The sequence below is a fragment of the Microtus oregoni genome, unplaced genomic scaffold (assembly GCF_018167655.1).
Source record: "Microtus oregoni isolate MIOR12 unplaced genomic scaffold, Mior012 000012F_ref0000307, whole genome shotgun sequence".
In the NCBI taxonomy this organism is placed as follows: Eukaryota; Metazoa; Chordata; class Mammalia; order Rodentia; family Cricetidae; genus Microtus; species Microtus oregoni.
In genome coordinates this window covers 42,582,322-42,603,169 of record NW_024543071.1, presented here as the reverse complement: position 1 = coordinate 42,603,169, position 20,848 = coordinate 42,582,322, and the positions used below count along the sequence as shown (strand labels likewise).

General features: G+C 43.4%; 1 protein-coding gene across 1 annotated transcript in view; it reads left to right on the top strand.

Moving 5' to 3' along the window:
* Window positions 1–20,848, top strand: part of Gna14 (G protein subunit alpha 14) — a 144,505-nt gene that overhangs the window by 81,607 nt on the left and 42,050 nt on the right. Inside the window, exon 2 of the mRNA XM_041661238.1 lies at window positions 12,588–12,772. Within this exon, the coding sequence (XP_041517172.1) occupies window positions 12,588–12,772 (185 nt within the window). The remainder of the gene's footprint in view (window positions 1–12,587; window positions 12,773–20,848) is intronic.

The following is a 20,848-nucleotide window of genomic DNA, read 5'->3' as shown; positions in this document are numbered from 1 at the left end:
CTATACCACTCACAACTAAACATTGATAGGCTCCAAACTCCTGAAATTTTTACATAAAGACTTGCAGGGAGTTCCTGAGTACAATGACCATGTCCTGTCTGGAAGACATTTTAGCTGCCCATTTCCCCATCCTCTGCTCTTGGGTTTCTCTGCCCTCCCTTTCATTTGCTCAAGCTGTGGATTTTTCAAGGTTTTGTTCTCTGTTCGCCTTGGCTTCAAATTCCTTTTGCACATTTGGCTAACAGCATCTAATGAGGGAGGAGTGGAAAGGGGGAAGTGATGTGATTACACTATAATATCGAAACTGAAAGAAAAAGGTACCTAGTATTACCCACACAGTGTCCTATACCTATGCTGCTTGTGAGATCAGTCTGTTACCTGTAATCATAATTTCCTAGAAGGATCAGGAAAAGGACAAAAAGGAACCATGGCCATTACCATGCTGACGCAAGAGCAAACGCTAAACCAGCCAATAGAGAAAGTGAACAGTTGACCAGCCAATAAAGAAAGCAAACATTAGACCAGCCAATAGAGAGAGCAAACACTAGACCAGCCAATAGAGCTAGACTTGACCAGCCAATAGAGAGAGAGAGAGAGTGCTAGGCCAGCCAATAGAGAGAGCAAGAAAGCGATCACTAGACTTTCGTTGAGCTTTGTCTTCTGAGCTAACCCTAGAACCATCCATTTTTACTTAACTTTTAGCATTCTAATCTTTTCCTATCCTGTTCTTCCCAACTTCACTTTCGCCTCTCAAGTGACTTTTCCACATCATCCAATATATTTACAGAAATCCACACCTTGGTAGCCATCTCCTAGATTCCACTCGATCAAGTCAGAATTAGTCATCAAAGATAAATCTTTAGATTGTTTGTGGAAATAAAATAAATATATTTAAGAGGCTTTTTTGGATATCAGCAAGAGGCATGTCGACTGATTCTCAAGTGTTTTCTTCATGAAATAAGAAGATATGACAAATGTCACAGTAATGGTACATGAAGGTCTAGAAGTGACAGGGAGATGAGACGAGTGTCTTCCAGGAGGCTGGGAGCGTGTGTGAATGGCAGTACTAGACCAGTGTGGAGATGAGATGGATGAGTTGGCCAGGGTGTGACCAGTCTATGGGTCAGATAAACCTAAAAATGGCAAGGCCCACACTTCACATGAGTGTGTGGTCTTGCAAGTAGAACCACTTCATTCCCGTGCTGCTCAGATCTTATACTGGACCCTTCAAAGGTAAATTCATGTGTGTGGTTACAATGGCAGAATGAAAATCCTGTGCCTTCTTGTATAGGTATCGGTCTGAATAAGATTGTTTCATATTACTTATAGAATTTCAAGGAGAACTTTAATTTTTTTAAAAAACCTTTCTAAGGTAGATGATAGAATACTGTACTTCTGGGGCTGGAGAGATGGCTCAGTGGTTAAGAGCCTGCTCTTCCAAAGGTCCTGAGTTCAATTCCCAGCAACCACATGGTGGCTCACAACCATCTGTAATAAGGTCTGGTGCCCTCTTCTGGCCTGCAGACATACACACAGACAGAACAATGTATACATAATTAATAAATAAATATTAAAAAAAAAAGAATACTGTACTTCTATAGACCTGCCTACGGGAGTCTTGGGTTTCCATTGTTGCCATCACCTCATGTCTAGTTACACCAGAAGCAGGTAGCAGTGTTTGATGAGCTAGTGTTTATTTCATTTGATTTGAATTTATCCTGGGGTGAAGGACTATGGCTACCTCGACCATATGTGTTTCAACATTATCTTGTGGTGTTTCAGAATGGTTCCTTCATCTCCTTGCCTACACTCATGTGGACTGAAGGATATTATTTCTCACCCGTTTTTAGGGCTTCTGTTTTTCCCTTGATGCCTTATTTTCTGCTTTTCCTCCACTCTCAACTTGAGCAAACGTCCAGCTTTGGAGCAGCAGTCACGATGTACAAGGGCAGTTCTGACTGCAGGCTCGCTTACAGTTCGTCTTCCTAGAGTTAGCACCCGGCTGTTCATAGGCTGAGTGCCACTGCCCTCCAGTGCCCTGGGGTTAGGATTTCTCAGTGAATGTTATTGGAAGAATGAGGGGAGGTGCTAATTTTCAGAAGCAGCACTGACATTTTGGAGGTCCTAAAACCATTCATGAAAACACACGCATTTGTCCTTTTCATAAATCCATCATGAGTCAGTCCCATTCAGCAGCAGGTGAATTCATGATCTCATAAGAGGAATGAGTGATGCTAATGGAGTCTCTGGTGTTTTCTCTGTTAGCCATAAAACATATCGGGAGCAGATTCTCTTTGCCATTGATGTGATTTATTCATTTCTTGGGAAAACTAATGGCGGTCTAGAGAATACTTGTTGTTGCAAACAAGTATTATATTACTTTCCTAGGGTCTAATAAATGAGCTGTTGACACACAATGAGCTATACTGAATACCTTTTTTTCTTTTATCCTTTATGGTGGGTGTGGGAGTAATGTGGAGGCCCAAGGTCTTACTAAGTAGCCCAGGATGGCCTCAGATTTACAACCCTCTTGTGATAGTCTCCTGAAAACCCAGATTACAGGAATGCGCCACAAGAGCAACTAAACTGTGTAGCTCTTTGCCGAAGGATTAATGTTTGCCCATCACAGAGATCTCTGGACCATGTAACTGCATCTGAGAAATGAATATAAATCGTGCCAAATGTTTCCTGATATAAAATAATTAATACCGAGTTAAATGCTTGTATTGAATTTTTAGTGGATCCCACCTTTATCACATTACAAAGATTTGATTATAGAGTAAATAGCTAGAATTAATTTAGAATGAAAGCTCACCTCAAAGTCTCTCTATATTTGAGCTCTTAAATGCATTATCAGCAACTGTGGCAAGTGTGTTGTTTTCTGTACCTTTTATAAACTAAGAATTCAAAGTCCTTGTGTTTAAAAGATCACTAGTGTGGCCCTTTAGTTTTGTTTGCTCTAAGAGTGAGGGAGCTGGAGGGATGACTCAGTGTTTAAGATACTTACTGTGCTTGTTGAGGACCCAAGTTCAGTTCCCAACACCCACATGATGGCTCTGTCCGTAAGAACCATTCATAACTCCAGTTCCAGAAGAACTGATGCCCTCTTCTGACATGCATGTGGTACACAGACACACGCTCAGCCAAACCATCATACACATATAATTATTTTAAAAATCTTTAAAAACAAAACCTTGCCGGGCGGTGGTGGCGCATGCCTTTAATCCCAGCACTTGGGAGGCAGAGGCAGGTGGATCTCTGTGAGTTCAAGGCCAGCCTGGTCTAGAAGAGCTAGTTCCAGGACAGGAACCCAAAGCTACAGAGAAACTCTGTCTCAAAAATCAAAAAAAAAAAAAAAAAAAAAAAAACCTCTTACAGAACTTGAAAGTATGTCTTTTTGTTTTTGTTTTTCGAGTCAGGGTTTCCCTGTGGTTTTGGAGCCTGTCCTGGAACTAGCTCTTGTAGACCAGGCTGGTCTCGAACTCACAGAGATCCGCCTGCCTCTGCCTCCCGAGTGCTGGGATTAAAGGCGTGCGCCACCACCGCCCCGCTTGAAAGTATGTCTTAATCAAACTGATATCCATGATGACACAAAGTCAAGGGTTATATGTTTGCTCTTGATATCAGCTGAGGGACTGGTGCCTAGACCCCTCTTAGTTGTCAAAATTCACTGCACTTGTGTCTCCTGCTGTTAAATGGTGCTGTGTTTGTATAAACCTGTTCACACATTCTCAGGTGCTCTAGCAACCCTCTGTATTAGCTATGATAACCTGATGAGGTGGGAGTGTCCCTTAGATAGTCGTTACATGGCCATGTTTGGGGACTAATGATAGGAAAGGCATCTATGTGTCCGTATGGCTGGGAACCTTTTACATATTTTTTGCAGGTTGGTTTATTTTGTGGAGGTGGGCATGTGGCACTGGGTGCCAATCAGTTTATAATTAATGTAGACTTCTGTGTGATTTCTTTGGGACTTAACAACTGCAGGAACTGGGCAGGACAGAAACCCCAGTCAACATATTTCTAGTTGTTGAGTCCACGGATGTTTCGCCTGTCTCTGGGAGGGGCTGCTGGGCTTAGGATCATGGCTTTTCTTGGCTCATCCATAAAGATAATCAGTCATTTTAGTAAATTCAAAAGTGATACAGTGTATTTTGAATTATCCATTTAAAAAATCTTATGTCTTTTAGGTTTTCATCACTTGATTTCTTTCAGCTTCCCCCTTTTCATTTTAAAAGCCTCGTGTTAACCTCTTTGTCTCAAAGAGTCGTCATGAACCTGTCTCCAGTTGCTTCCAGTTCAGCTGTTGCAAGAGACATCTCTCCTCCTCCTTTTATGGTTAAGAACAGTCAGTCCTCTGAGAACAGAAGCTAGGGAAGGTGCTGTGGTTTTGATGGTGACATGAGGCTTGGGCAGAATTGAATAAGTGAATCTTTTTGCTTCTGTAAAAATATTTCTCTCCCTGGAAATGGAAGAGTAGAGCTTGGGGGCCCAGATATTTATCCGCGAGGCAACGAGTTTGGAACTTGGTAGAGAAATCCATCAACTCAACTGAACGTGATGTCTCAGCTGGAGCACTTCTGTTCCAGGTGGATTCCATTAGGAATTCCTTACAAAGGGCCCTGGGCAGTCTTTCTATCCAGCCCACAGAAACCTCTAGAATACTGGCCACAAATGCATATTCCCAGGTTCTTACCAAGGTCATTGAAACTTGGCTGAGGAGGGGCAGAGAATCTACATTTTAATGAGTCCTCCAATCCTTGGGTTTACTTTGCATTTGGGGAGTGTTATTTTACTATTTTGGGTTTTTGGGGAGCCCACCATCCAGCTCCCAAATAAATCATACATGGAGACTCATTCTTTCTTACGAATGCCCAGCTTTAACTTGGCTTATTTCTTGCCAGCTTTTCTTAATTTAGATTACCCCAACTATCTTTTGTCTATGGGCTTTTTTCCTTCCTTCCTTCTGCAAATCTCACTTTCCTTCTTACTCTGTGGCTGGCTGGGTGACTGGGTGACTGGGTGACTGGCCCCAAGTATCCTCTCTCCTTGTTTTCTAGTTGTTTGTCTCCTGCCTTGTTTCTCCTTCTATTTATCCTCTCTGCCTTTTGTCATGTTTAAGCCACAGCAAGCCATAAGCCAGCCCCACCTATCCTTGCTCCTGTCTCACTATTGGCCATTCAGCTCTTTATTAGACCGTTAGGTGTTTTAGACAGGCAAAAAATCACAGCTTCACAGAGTTAAACAAATGCAGCAGAAACAAAAGTCACACGCCTAATACTCCCCTACAGGAGTATTCTTTTCCCAGAATTTGCCATCTTTTCTCATAAACCCGTATCTGCTGAATGGCATCACCATCATCCTACACAGCAGCCCATCAGCTGCAGAAACTGCCACTGCCCAAGGTCAGGCCAAGCTGGAGAGGACCAATCAAAGTTACGACACCGTCCTCTGGCCAGGCCTCTGCAGTTAGAACCACACGCTGTGGCTTAAAGATAACAAAAGGCATTTTCCGAGCTTATTTTTCTAGGCTGCACAAAAGGTTTGTCATAGAACCCGAGCTCCACAGGGGGCTTGGCACCAGGTCTTTATCAGAAAGCCAAGCAGCAGGCACCTGGCATGGGGAAGCTGGCTGTGCATCTCCAACAGGTCCTCCCACGCTAGGCAACCCCCTCCCTACTGCTTTCCAAAAGGGAATCACCATGGAGGCCTACAATCCCCAAATACCCATTCCTGAATAGATTTTAGGTTACTAGTGTGTCCTGTCATGAGAATAAGGCCCTGTTCATAAAGGGCCCACTTGGTCACACTGGACATGTTCCTATTGATACTGTAGGTTAGAAGATATCCCCATCTGTCTTCATTTTTTATATACTTTGTTTTACTGTCTCCAGTGTCTGCTATAACCCTAAACTGAGAACACTGGCTTCTGGGAGGCGGGGCTTGCAGAGTCAGGAAACACTGTAAGCCACTGTCTGCCTCAGTGGCTTCATTAGCTCCCTGCCTTAGCTCCCAGAGCCAGTTTTTCTGGATTCCAGGTAAATTCTAGAACAATTGATTTTCTGTTTGTGTGTCTTTTGTCTATTATTGTAAGGATTTATTTTGCTTTGGCCTCTATTTCTTCTTGGCTCTTAAAAGCAACTCCCCTACCCCCACATGGGTCCTCCTGCATTATTTGAAATTAAATTAAAACTTTAACCTTGTATTGCTTTCTCAATCCTGGAACTGTAGAGTCTTAGTAATTTGGAACATTTTTGTTGGCCCCTTTTCAGTTACATGAGTTTGTAGCCTTACTATTTTATATCTAGGTGAGATTCCTGGGTGGAATTTCAGAGGCCTCTGAAGAAAGAAGGGTTAGGGATCAGGAGAGAATCTTGGATGAAAAGTAGGTGACAATTTCATCTACAAAGAACAATCCTTTGTGAGAGGTTCACAAAATGATGTACCTATATAACTGGAATGACGAGAGCTGTTTCTGCTGGAATATTACCAAGTCACAGGTTTTATTATATTTAACTTGATTGTCACACACAATGCAGGGTTTTCATGTCCATAAAAACTTATTTGAACAACGGATAAAGCAAAATATTAGGTAATCGAACAGGTGCTATATGGATATGCCAGAATCATAATATTCTTACACACATGACTGAGGCTTAGAACTCAGATGACTGGGCAGTGAAGTCATGAACACTACCATCTAAAAGCTCCCAGCCCTGCAAGGCCAGAGGCCCCAAACCCTCACCCACAGTCAGCAGGGAGTCTGCGGGAAGAATAGAACATGCATTATCTATACGCCTGTGCTATCTGTGCTATGATGGAATAGCAAAGACGCATGTCCATTTACACAGTTCTGAGTGCCCTGGTCAAAGAGAGTTAAGCTCTTACTTAAAGGGAAAAGGGATGGAAACTCCAGAGTGGAGCTTCAGACTTGGGGGCTTTCAGTGCTCCCCTGCTAAGAGGTCAGTAATCAGTGACAGAAAGGTGGATCTGTGACTTGCCTGAGTATCTTGCTAGCAGTTATCCACTGACCTTAGTATGGAAGACTATAGGCGGATTTTCTGTCCTGGCCTAGTTCCCAAATAACCACACGGAGACTTCTTATTACGACATCTCAGCTAATAGCTTAAGTTTGTTTTTAACTAGTTCCTATAATGTAAATGAATCCATTTCTAGTCATTTGTGTGCCGCCTCAGGCCCGTTTACCTCACCTACATACTTGCCATCCTGCTCGCTCTGCATCTCATGGCGAGTATGTAGACTCCACCCTTTTTTTCCCCACCCCAGCATTCTCCCCGCCCTGAACATCCGGCCTAGCCGTTGGCTGATCAGATTTTTATTAACCACGAGAACCAACACCTCTTCTCAGTGGATAGAAGGATTATTCCACAGTAGAAGGCAGCTGCTGTGAGATGAGGCTAAGCAAGCAGCTCACACAAGCAGGCTCTTGACACTTGAAAATAATTGAAAACTACAGACACACCTAGTTAAATGATGGTCATATGTTCTGAAAAAACACATTAGGCAGTTTTGCCATTGTGCAAACACAATAGAACATACTTACACAAGCCTAGATGATACAGTCTCTACCTGCCCAGGCTGTGTGTATAGTCTGCAAATCTATGCAACATACCACTGTCCTGAATACTGCAGGCCATTGTAACCCAGTGGTGTGTGTGCATCTGAGCCTATCTCAGCTGTAAATAGTGACAACAAAGCATGATGGGATTTTTCAGCCTCACTTTACTCCTAGAGCCTGTCATGTACATGGATGTTTGATATAGTTCACCATATATGACACCCGTGTGTAGACTGCTATTTCTCTGTTGGCTGGGATGTCGTGTAGTGGCTTATGACTCTACTTAGCAGCCATCACTGGATTTTATTTCAAATATGGAAATGCAGAAATGGAAACTAAACAGAGAAGCACCGATTCCCTGTGCTGTTTCCCTTATTTGTATTGAAAACTGAAGCTAAAAATGGACCCGCTAGTTGATTCTTTCCCTCTTCTGTGTTGCTACACGCTGAGTCTGGGTGAAAAGCTGCCCGGGAGGAGGCCCCCATCAGACCCATCAAAATTCACTTTCCAGTCAAAATCCTTGGCCCCTGTTTAGACCAAAACTCTGCTGTGAACTGTGGGTTCCTCTTCTTTTCCATTCTCAGGACGAGCCCCAGCAGGCTCATTCTGGAGGGACACATTTAGCCCAGCACCAAGGGCCCAAACCCATGCTTTAGAAGGTAATTGGCTAAAGTAGGGGGGAAAAGCTAAGCCACCCACTCCTCAATGAAAACCCACCTTGGAAAAGCCACTATTAGTCTCATCCCCATGATCAGGCCTCTGGGTGTTCTTTTTGTTTTCCATGAATGAATGAATGAATGCATGAATGCATGAATGCGGGAAACCCTCAGGTGGAGTTTCTGTTTGGGGCAGGTAAATGGATCAGCTCAGATCCTTGGCTTGAGCCCATCAGTCCCTGCAGCCCTTGCTCGCCACAGCTGCCATTATAGAAAGCAAGATGTCGTTACCTGCCCTCACTCCCTCTTGCCTGCTGCCCCCTGCTGCTGGAGCCTTCTCAGCTCCAGGACAGTTCAGCCCTCTGAGAGAGCAAGCCTCCTCTGTTGTGATCACTTTGTGTACGGAAGAGGCCCTTTGTTTAGGAAAGTACCAAACTGTCATGGGAAAAGCACCTATGCAGACCTAGATGCAGACCCAGGCCAACACTAGCACGCTGCTCAAACTTGAACAACCTGCTTCATCTGGATGATTTCTTGTGTTTCTCCTCTGGAGAGGGATGGCACCAGCTGGGCTGTACGGCAGCTTCAGTGAGAGTGAGAGCATGCCCCCCAAATGATTTCTGTTTTCTCCATCGTGGCCTTCAGTAATCGGCATCATCAGTCTCTTCTTTGCCTCCAACCCATGTGATTTTGTCATGTGTGTGTGTGTGCACGCACGTGTGTTTAACTGAACAACTGCCGTTTGAAACCAAATATTTAAAGAGTATTTTTAAATAATTATATTGTTAAGCACTTTTTCATTTAATCTTAAAACTATTCTAAATATTTTTTTTTAATGACTTCTGCTCCTGGGAGCTTCCTTATCTTGCTGTAGAATTTCTGGCTGTCAGGAGTGAGTGTTCTGGCTTCAAGGTCACAGTTACAGCTTGCTGAAAGCAGTTACGCAGTCTCCACGTTCACATTAGCTTCCTCATCTGTAAAACACAGGACTACCAAAATTCGTTTGGGATGAACTGACACCAGACCAGAACTTCAGCCCTACAAGAATATTGTAACCCCGGGGGAGGAGGGAACACACATCCCAGAATTCTGTGGGAATTGAGATCTGATCTGGCCTAGAACTTTGGGCCAGGCTACGATAGTAAACTTTAGGAGAGGGGTCTGTACTCTGCTCCGCTTTTGTTCAGTTCTTTGGATGAAGAAAGGAGAACCCAGTTAACAGAAGAGCAGAATAGCAGAAAGAAAAGCACCGACCCTGACTCCACATGGCCATGGGGAGCTTCCCAAGAAGGTTCTGAGCACATCCCAGCAGGACCTGGGCAGGCTGTATCTGCACGATGGTGGTTTGGCTGGGGTTTACATAGTGTGTGACTGGACTTAAAATTTGCCCAGTATCATATACCAGGTCCTTTGGTTTATGAGCCAGGTCTTCTCTGACAGTAGAACCTGTCAGTGGAGTCCAAGAGAATCAAGTTCAGGTCTTGCTCACTATGTGTGCTTGGGGACTTTCCATAACCAGTCTACAGCCCAGAGTTCTCACCTGCCTACTGCACACGGCTGTCCTTATTTCACAGAGTGCTTCGAAGATGAAAGGAGATGATTTGGGTAGAGTCCACAGCACTGTGACCACTTCAATATTTGTCTGTATCAGCATCCAGTGAGCACACAGAAGAGGTCACTGACTAGCAGAATATGGCTCCTTCTAGGGTTTATCGACATGTCTGGAGTCCTTCGACACACTTGGAGCACAGGGCTGGGCACAGAGAATTGGCATATCCTATTTTCCCATATGTTGGGTAGTATAGATAAGGGGCACTTTGGTGGATTTTTGAAATATCTTGTATTTGAAAAATTCAGAGATTTGCTATTCATAAAAGGACTGCTGAGTGTCCTATAACATGGACACACCCTGAGGATGCTACCTGAAATATGCCAGCCACAAAAGAACAAAGACCGTATAACTTCATGTAGGGAAGGTGTCAGGAATGGTCAGACTGACCAAGCAGAAAGGAAGGGAGTTTCCCAAGGCCGGGGCGGGGCTCAGTTTTGTAGGAGTGAAAGGGTCTGGCAATTGATTGCACAGCACTGAATTATTTAACAGGGCTGAACTGAACTGTCCAGTTAAAGATGGCTAAGAAGGAACCTGGGGAGGGAGTTGATTGAGTCAATACAGCACTTGCTGTGTAAGTCTGAAAACCTGAATTCCTGTCTCTAGCACCTGTGTGAAAAGCCAGCATGGTGGCACAGGGCTAAGATCCCAGAGCTGGTCAGAGGGAGGCAGGTGGAGCTCTGGACTTACTGGCCTACCAGTTAGCCTAGCCAATTCCAGGGACTGCCGATTCTGTGAGAAACCCTGACTTGAAAAATTAGCTGGAGAGAAGCCGGGCAGTGGTGGCGCACACACCTTTAACCCCAGCCTGGTCTTCAAGAACTAGTTCCAGGACAGTAGGGCTGTTACACAGATAAAACCCTGTCTCAAAAAACAAACAAACAAAATGAACAGAATTAGGTGGAGAGCAAGAGAGGAAGGCAACTGACATCAAGCACAGGTCAATATTTATCTTAATAAATATGGTATCAAAGTGGCACCAAATGCCAGGTACCGTACCATGCACAAGGAAAGCCAGTCCTGGTGTAATGATTAGTATTACCAACTTGACTTTGAGGGGGCAGGCCTTCGGGTTTACCTGTGAGAGACTGTCTAGATTAAAGCTAGCCTGTGGTAACAGCTGTGAGGGAGTATCTTGCTTAATTTAATCCATGTGGGAAAATCCATCATAGTTGTGGGTAGGTGTATTCCCTGAGTGCTAAGCATCCTGATCAGGGAGGGAAGAGCAGGCAAGGCCAAGAGTAAAGGCCAGGAAGAGGGATCACCTGTGTGAAGGGCTCCGGGAGGAGCTGTATGAGGGCAGACCAGCATGGCTGGGATAGAGAAAGTGTAGAACTGCACTGTAAGGAAAGGCCGCTGAGGGCAGAGGCCCACACTACCAGGCCTTCTTGCCCACCTTTGTGTGTCTGTCTTGAGGGGAAGGGAATGCATTGAGGGTTTAATGAAGAAACAAACGGAAGAGCAAGTGTGTGTGATCTGACGAAGTTAATCCTAAATATTTGTTTTTAACAGAAGAATCATAACATAGTTTTGTGTCACTTGGGCCTTTGCTCCAGGCTTAATCACAGTTTCAGAGCCCTGGTCAGGTGTGCAGGGAAGCCCATGTAAGCTTAAAAGTGCTGACTTTTATCAAGTTGGTAACTGTTATGTACTCTAGCCTCCTGCTCCAGAAAACACATCTCTACAAGTAACACATGGCATGGATGTCACTAAGAGTCAATAAAGTACCAAAGATGATAGAACTGGGTGACAGTTGTACATCTGGGTGTGGTGTTGAGACTGGGAAGTTAGTCACTATAGAGGGTCACAATTAATCATTTCATGAAAAATAATCTTTGACCTTTGTTATGGCCAAATTTATGTTTTAGTTGAGCTTTTTCACATAACATCCCCTTTTGACAAAAACTACTAGATAACTATTCTCTTTGTAAGAAATTATGAAATGTACTTTGTGTTTTAAAAAGTACATTTATTTATATAGCATGAGTAATTTTAGGTTGGAGATAGTTTCTTTCATTTCAACTGGAAACTTTATAAACTAAACTATTAATAAAAATTTTAAAGCAACACATAGATTTGGAAATCAACTATGAATAAATATCTCATATAGTTGATTCCATTTATCACAGACAATATTAGAAAATGTTTGAGCTTCATTGTATGAATATTTTTACTACCTTCCTAGCAGGATCTCAACCTGAGAGAAATATGGAATCTTGGCATCCTGTTTTCTGTATGTCATGTCTGGATTTCCCTGTACAATAAAGATCAATGGGACAGTTCAATGATTTCTGCTTCTTGGTGCCACAGGCCACTGTTAGGAGTTTTGGAGACCTTGTGAAATATAGACTGGAATATGAGAAACAGCAATCATACAGATGCTGGGCATCACTGAGAATGGTGTTCCATTGTGCAAGGACACAGTACATCCTCTTCTCCAAGTGTTTCTGCTGCTCAGATCCTTCCTGCACACTGGCGTGACTCCATCATAGTCAACATCAATATGAGCAGCAAAGCCTCAGTATTCAGGATGGTCAAACACACGGTTCTTGTTTCAAAGTCTCCAGGAAAGGAAGATGGAAAGACATTTCCTGGGGCTTGGGATGCACTGCCTCATAAAGCTTCTGGTAGACTCTTTGCAAGCCCGTTGCACCAACCCGTTACCCACAGTGTGGACTCCGCTACCAGGGTTTCAGGGTGGGAGTCCTTCCACTAACTGTTCTTCACTCATGTTTTCTCTCAGGAACTGGCGAAAGTGGGAAAAGCACCTTTATCAAGCAAATGAGGATAATCCATGGGTCTGGCTACAGTGATGAAGACAGAAAGGGCTTCACCAAGCTGGTTTACCAAAACATATTCACCGCCATGCAAGCCATGATCAGAGCAATGGACACCCTGAGAATACAATATGTGTGTGAGCAGAATAAGGTACCATTGCTTGGGAGGGTTGGCTCTACCTGTGAATGCATACTTTCCTATTGGGTGCTTGGGAGGGTTGGCTCTACCTGTGAATGCATGCCTTCCTATTGAGTATTTGGGAGAGTTGGCTTTATGTGTGAATGCACGCCTTCCTGTTGGGTGCTTGGGAGGGTTAGCTCTAGCTGTGAACGTATGCTTTCCTATTGGGGTCAGTGAACATCTGAACAAAAAGCTTTGCTAAGTGCTTTGGTTGAATGCCAAGTACTTGAGGTCCTTCCTCAGGACTGGAAGAGCTACTTTGGGGCATCTAATGGATTTAGTTAGTCCTGTTGGTCTTACGTCTGCCACAGATTTTTTGAAGGAAATGGTGTTATGTGGTGTTCAGGGAATCTGGAACGCAGGTGAGTGTGCTCATTTTAGGAACTGGAAAAAGAAGATGCCATTTTCCATTTGAGTCGAGAGACCCATTGTTTGCCTCCGTGGAGAAATGAGGATGCTGGCTTTACAGCATCTAGCTTTTCAGACATTCTTGGTCTCAGGGAATATTTTCACTGATGCACTGGAGACTACTGACAGAAATTGCTGGGGGTTGTTTGTGTTGGGAGCTGGCCCTTCTTGGGAACTAAGTGACATTTTATGGAAGCAGTTCTGGTGTCCCAGCTAGCAAAGTGCTCTCATGATATGAGCATGGCAAGCTGATACTTGCCTTCTGTCAACACTAGTCTTTAGTGATACAAATCTCCTAACAATGAAGGGAAAAAAGCAAGAGGGGTGGAAGTGGCAAATAGAATTGCCTATGCTACTTTGGAACAGATTGGATTTATTCTGAATCCAGATTAGAAATAAGAGTTTTTAGGCAGGTGCCTGTAATTCTAGCATGAGAGAGAGATGATTGTTAGTTTAAGGCCAGCTTGGGCTACATAGTACCCTGACTTTTAAAAATGAAAAATGTCTTTATTTCACATAATCAGTACTGGATTATGAATGGCATGTTGATAAAGCAATTCTGTGTCAAACAAATCTCTTGTGAATCTATTTTAAAATGATGTCAACGCTAACAGGGCAGAGCTCCATGAATTTAAGATGGATGATTTTATCAGCTGTGCTCATGTGCATCTTCAATGTCAGGCAGAAAATTTCAAAGCATCTAAAGAATTTTAAATTCTTTGCAATTCTTTATTTAGTATACAATATGCACCAACTTCTTGATACTTTCCCATTGTTGGTTCAACTCTCTTATTTACCATTATGAAGGTGATTCTCCTCTCTAATTTCCTTACAGGCTTAAAGGTCATATGAAGAACTATGTCTTGACTGTAATCTCAACTTCCAACAGTCATGCTGGAAGCGTGTGGGGTGAACTAGTATGCAGAAATGTGGAGGTGCACGCTAAGCCACTCGGAATGCTGTGGGCATGGCTGATGGTGATGTGCACATCCACTGCCTTTTAGTGCATGTATCTTTTGAAAGTGTGTGGTCCATTGACACCCTAGATAGCATCCTAAAGCCAGGCTTTCTGTGGCAATTTCAGAGACTTTCAGAGAGGAAGTGAGGTGGGAACGGCCTCCTGGTGATTTCCTTCCTATTATTTTCCCTGGCTACGGATTGCAGTTTCTTTGTTGGTCATAGTAGAGTAGCTGGCTGAAGCTTGGGGCTCGGGAGTGGGTTTATAATCAGAACAACTGGTGAGAAGGCTCGTGTGTAAACCAGTGTGGCTTCCCTTGGTGAGGGCATTTTTAAACCCTAATCAGATTTGGTAGTCAAGACTCTAGGTTTCCATTTTTGTTTGGTTTTCCTTCCTGGTCTCTTAAACGTGCTCTGAGTTCATATTTTAAATAGAAAGATTGAATGGGGCTTTGACATTCCATCTCGTTCTCCTTCTCGCTTGGTCTCTGCTCTTTTCCTTAGGCCTCTCTGCATGTCTGTCTCTCTGTATTCATTTCTTCAGGGTGCAACGACCACGTACCTCAGTCAGGGTGCCTACAAAAAAGATTATTCTCTTACAACTCTGGATGTCAAATAGCAAGGTTAATTGGTACCAACTGGAGGTGCTGGGAAGAAATCCATTTCCTGCTTTTGTCCTGGAGTCTGTTACTAGAAGCCCGTGACCTGTGTTGTCTTGCCCATATGTTCCTCCAGTCTCTGTGTCTGACACAGTCTCTGTGTCTGTCAGCACCTCGTCCGCCTGTGTATCTGTGTGCTCACATAGTGGTGTCCTCTCTGTCTGTTTTCAGATTTGTCTCTTATTCAGTCATCTCTAATCGAGGATGACCTTCAGTACCTCCCAGTGGCACCATTTCCAAATCAGATTGCACTTTGAGGGGCTGGAGAGATGGCAAGTAGTTAGGAGCACTGATGGTTCTTCCAGAAGACCCAGGTTCAATTCCCAGTACTCACATGGCAGCTCACAACTGTCTGTAACTCCAGTTCTACAGGATGACACCCTCATACAGCAGACATGCATACAAGCAAAACACCAATGTACATAAAAATAAACAAATAAAAGAAAGAAAGTACCAAATTTTGAAAGAAAGACTGCACTTTGAAGTTCTAGGTACACATGATATGTAATGGTAACGCTAATCAACAGTGTGGCCTTCCCTGTGTGCAGGGCACATAAGCAAAATAAATGCTTTCCAAATTAAATTGCCCCTAAGTGATGTAAGTGGATTAGTGGGCAAACTTGGAACCAAAAATGGGTTTCTTGTTTATTCTATTATTTGTTTAGGTCATTTTCTTCCATCTTTTCCTTAATGTTTCTCTGTTGTCTGTTATTAATTCTAATAACTTTCTCTGTGAGCTAGTTATGAATCCAAATATGAAGCTGTAATATAGTACCATGTTGAAGACATAAAATGAAAAATTGGTTGGGCTGGCTGTGCGGGTACAAGCCTGCAACCCCAGCTCTTGGGAAGCAGAGGAGGATTATGAGTTTGAGGCCATCCCGAGCTGCATAACAAGTTCCAGGCCAGCCTCAGCTACACAATTCCCTATCTCAAGAAAAAAAGAAAATAGCAGATAGGTGCTCTGTGCTATCTTCTTTACAAAATACCGGGTAACTTGAAATAATTGCTCAGTTAAACCAGGGACAGAGAAAACCTTAATTAGCGTTCATTTCACAGTATGAAACCTTTCCTCCATTTCTTATTGATGAATATTCATCTCTATTTTTTATTTCTTGTTATGTGTGTACATGTGCTTGTGTGTGGTGTGTGTGTGTGTGTGCGTGTACGTGTGTGTGTGTGTGTTGTTTGTGTGTGTGTGTGTGTGTGTGTGTGTTTTCATAGCTGGGAATGCTTACAAGTCTGTGGAAATGAATTCAAGGCTGTTTCAGAGAGTTCTGAGTGCTGGTGAGATCACTGTATCTCAGGCTTGTCGAAGTCTTTGCCTAGTGTTGGAAAGAATGCTTAGTAAAGAACTTTATTTTGTATTGCTCCTTTTTTTAACCAACTTGTTTTTGACATTAAGAGATAGCCCTGATTACTTTCTGAAAGCTCACCTACTTACTTTAGAGACGTGGTTCACATGTATGTGTTTACTGTGTTGATGGGCCTTGTGTTTTACAAACATGTTAGAAGGTATCACTCTAGGACCAAACAGTCCACAGGCATTTGCTCATCTTCCTCTTGACTTTTCAGAGAAACCAGAAGAGCTCCGTGCCTCCTGCTGCCTGTGGCATTATGAGCATGGAAGCCCTCACCACAGGTCATCAAGTGTCTTCATCCTCGAGGTTTACAGACCGGCATGGACTGTTAGAAACTTAGCCTCCTATAGGACAATCCACCTACCTTCTCACTAGCACTTTGCTTCTAGATTCGGTGCTTCCTAGGACTAGGGAAGGTGGCCACGGCCCCTGGAAGTCGGTCCCAGCCGCTTCCCTGCCCTCTGGCTCATAGGAACTGCAGTGTACCAGGTTCCTGTAGCATGCCTCCAGTGAGAACTCATCACAGCCATAAATAAATAACAGGATTTTAAAAGGAGAGTTAAGAACTAAGAAGTAAGGGGAAATGTAGGCAGAGTTGTCCTGTTCTGACCACCTGTTCCCAAATAACCACTCTGAGGCTTAATATTGATTATAAATGCTCACTCAATAGCTCAGGCTTGTTATTAACTAGCTCTTACAGCTTAACCCATTTCTATTACCCTATGCGCTGCCCAAAGATTTGTGGCTTTTACTTCTATTCCATTTCATGTGCCCCACTTGTTCTTTGTCTGGTTGGTAGCTCCTCCGACTTCACCCTTCCTCATCCCATCATTCTCAGTTTGGCTTTCCTGCCTAACTTTATCCTGTTCAGCTATTGGCCAGTCAGCTTGTTTATTAAACCAATCATAGAGACATATTCAAACAGTGTACAGAAGAATTATTCCACAGTAGGGAAACTCATAGAAACTCATGGAAATTCCCAGCAATGGAAACACACATGCACCCCAAGAAAGGGCAAATAGAACTCCATCAATAAGAAATGAAGGGAAGGGCTGGAGAAATGGCTCAGAGGTTAAGAGCATTACCTGCTCTTCTAAAGGTCCTGAGTTCAATTCCCAGCAACCACATGGTGGCTCACAACCATCTGTAATGGGGTCTGCTGCCCTCTTCTGGCCTGCAGCCATACACACAGACAGAATATTGTATACATAATAAATAAATAAATAAATAAATAAATAAATATTAAAAAAAAAAGAAATGAAGGGAAGACTTCATCACTGTGAAATAAAAGCCAGTTAAAGTTTTCTTTGTTCTTGACTTAACTAAACAGTTATTTCAGTAAGTAGAAACTCTGGATGTGCAATCTAGGGCACAGAGTCTCTAAAGGGAGGCTGACTTTCCCATCAGGGAGCATCAACCTCTCATGAGAAGCAATTGCTGAACTCAAAGTCTTCCTAACTGTTAACCAACACACACACACACACACACACACACACACACACACACATGCACACACATACACACAATGTACATATATACAAATACGCATACATATCTATGTGACCTCCGTCTACAGTTCCAGGTCTCAGATTCTGAGAAGTGGCTAAAACCTTGTGTGAGGAAGCCAGGCACAGTTAAGGGAACACAGTGAATTAATGTCACATTTTAGCAGGACAGTTTCTCAGGGCTTAGGGTATTTTAAGATCTTTATTTTCTAATTTCTAAAACATCTGTTTAAATATATTTTTCTGTCCCATTTCCTCATCCAGTTTGAAAAGTCGGGTTCTGCAAACCGTTGGGAACAGCAAGACCAATGTTCTGACTTGGGCTGCGGCCCAGAGTTGCTGGTTTTCAGTTAAATGTTAACCTTAGGGCCCTGCTTCCCATGTCCCCTTGGATATTAAAAACCACACGGTATACTTTTACTGAGAACTTGGAGTTCTACCTGCTGTCATAGTAAGAACAACAAATCCTCCACTGAAATCCCAAGCAGAGGTTTAGATGAATCCATGCTTTCCCTAGGGGGAACACGACTCTCGCTTGACTTGTGTGAGTTGGGGAAATAAAGAATGAGATGATAGGAAGTGGCTTTCTTTGTATTTTTCAGTACAGCTAAACCCCGCAGCCCTTTAAGCCTGATTGGCAAGTGAGGACGAATGAGGATCAGTGACGAACAAGCTGTGCTTGAACACTGAAGCAGTAATTTACATAATGTGGGATACATTCATTTCTTCCATAAAGTTGCCTTAAAATACTTTGACAACCTGGTTACAAATGAGTGTGGGAAATCATAATTATATGATTTTAATATAATTTATTATCATCTTAAACATGAGGAACATGTGAACTCTCCTCGCTATTGAATAATATTTAATGAAAACAGAAATATCCATGATGATGCTAAAAATCCATGTTAACCCCAAACTCTTTACAGCTGCTTCTCCTGTGACAGAGCTGCTCTGCTTGGAGCTGGTATGTGGTAGTGGTTGGTGGGTGCTGGTGGGAGCTGGTGGTGGGTGCTGGTGGGAGCTGGTGTGTGCTGGTGGGTATTGGTGGTGGTGGGTGCTGGTGGTGGTGTATGGTGGTAGGTGCTAGTGGGTACTGGTGGTGGGTGCTGGTTGTTGGTGATGGGTACTGGTGCTGGGTGCTGGTGGGTGCTGGTGGGTACTGGTGGTGGTAGGTGCTGGTGGGTACTGGTGGTGGTAGGTGCTGGTGGTGGTGTATGGTGGTAGGTGCTGGTAGGTGCTGGTGGTGGTGGATATTGGTAGGTGCTGGTGGGTGCTGGTTGTGGTGGCTGGTGGTGGTTATTGGGTCAGTGCTTTCCACAGGGCTTTCTTCTCTGAACCCCAGTGATTTCCTGGTGAACACAAGCCAAGGGTTAAATTTCCTGCTTAGGGTTAGTTTGGAGTCCTGCCCAGAGTGAATTTAAATGAGCATATCTCAGACTAAAGACTCTAGAAAGCTTTCTTTCTGCATTAAAGTCTTTTCCCAAGGCAATGGCTCACAGAAGGGTTGTTTTAAATGGGATATAGTAATGGATCCAAGGGGATCAAATTATTGATTGGAATTTCTGACCCCTAAACTGTGCCAGGCACAATTTAGAACACTCTAAAGTAATATAAAATAGTTTTCACATTTATCAATTGCCTTGTATTTTTCCTAAATCAATTTTTAAAATATCTTGATATGTTCTTCCTATAATTAGTAAAAAAGACATGGATGCCTTTGTCTAACTTGACAATTTATAGGGTCTGGTTAGAAACCATTTGCTTGTGTGTGAGCATACCATTTATTAAGTACAGGAAGATAATTGGTTTTTCTGATTTTTTTTTTTAAACACCTCTAGTTTTTTCCTAATCTTTCGTATGACTGGCTATTTATTGTCCTGGTTTCACTACTTTTGCTATTATTTAAAAAGTCTGACCAAAAACAGAGTCTCAGGGAAGGAAGGGCTTATGTCAGCTCACGGTTCCAGGTCACTGTCAGGACGTCAAGGGAATGGGGACTTGACACAGCTGGTCACATCTCAGGCACAACCTAGAGCAGAGAGAGATGAATGTGTGCATGCGTACTAGGCAGCTTTGTTTGCTAACTCATCCACAGTCCAGGGCCCAACTACCCATATTCAAAGTGGTTCTTCCCACCTCAGTTAACTCAATTAAGAAAAATCCTTCACAGGTTTGCCCTCTGGCCATCTTGATTCAGGAAATTCCCAAGCTGCTCTTCCCAGGTGGTTCTAGATTGTGTTGACAGTTAAAACTGTTATTCCCAGATCCACGAAGTCCCCCCAAAACCAACAAGGAGACTGAGATCCATATGTAAAATCAAAGAGCCTTTATTCTACACAAGTTTGCAAACTTGGACTCTCCGTGTGTCCAACGTATTGAAGTGATTGGAGAGCCCTGAGTTCAGTTAGGGCAGGTTTTTATAATAGTAAAGGTGGGGGTGAGGGATTTCTAAGGCTCAGGACCCCTGATTAGCTGACATTTGTCTAGGGGTGTCCTGGTGAACGTGTGCTGGCAGGTGGTCCTATCTACAATGGTGGTAACGTTAGGAATTTCCTTTGGATGCTCTGTTTCTGGGTGGTACCTGGGTAATCTCAGTTTATGGTCTTTCTTGCAACCAGGTATTGCCTTAGGGTAAACTACTGAGACTCAGGCCTCTATTAAGCTTATCATGGCTGGGTCCTACAAAAACTTGTCAGCATATTTACTTGTTTAGCTAAAATGAGGTCAGTTGGCAAAAGGGACCTCGCTTGCTTTTTAGGTGGCTCTTTGTTAGATCCCTCACCTTTTTGTTGAAGTCAGTAGACATGATTGATTAAAAACATGTCTGTGAGACCATCATCCTTGTTTGGTGCCCAACAATTCTCCCCCATCCTGCCCTCCTGCCCCAGCCTTTTCAGCTCCGCTTTGTACTGACTCGGACAATCTTTCCTGCTGCATTCTGTGGAGACTTTCCTCTGCTTTGGTATTGTTCCTCCCCTCCCTCTCCTCCCTCCCCTCCCTACCCCTCTCCTCCATCCCTTCCTTCTCCTCATGTTCTGGGTTAGTTTGAAGTTTGGAGCCCTCTGCAATGTTAATAATTACCCCTAAGTAAGAAAGTCTTTTTTTTTTTTCCAAGCTCAAGTTAGCTCTTGATGTACTAGAATGGGCATCAGC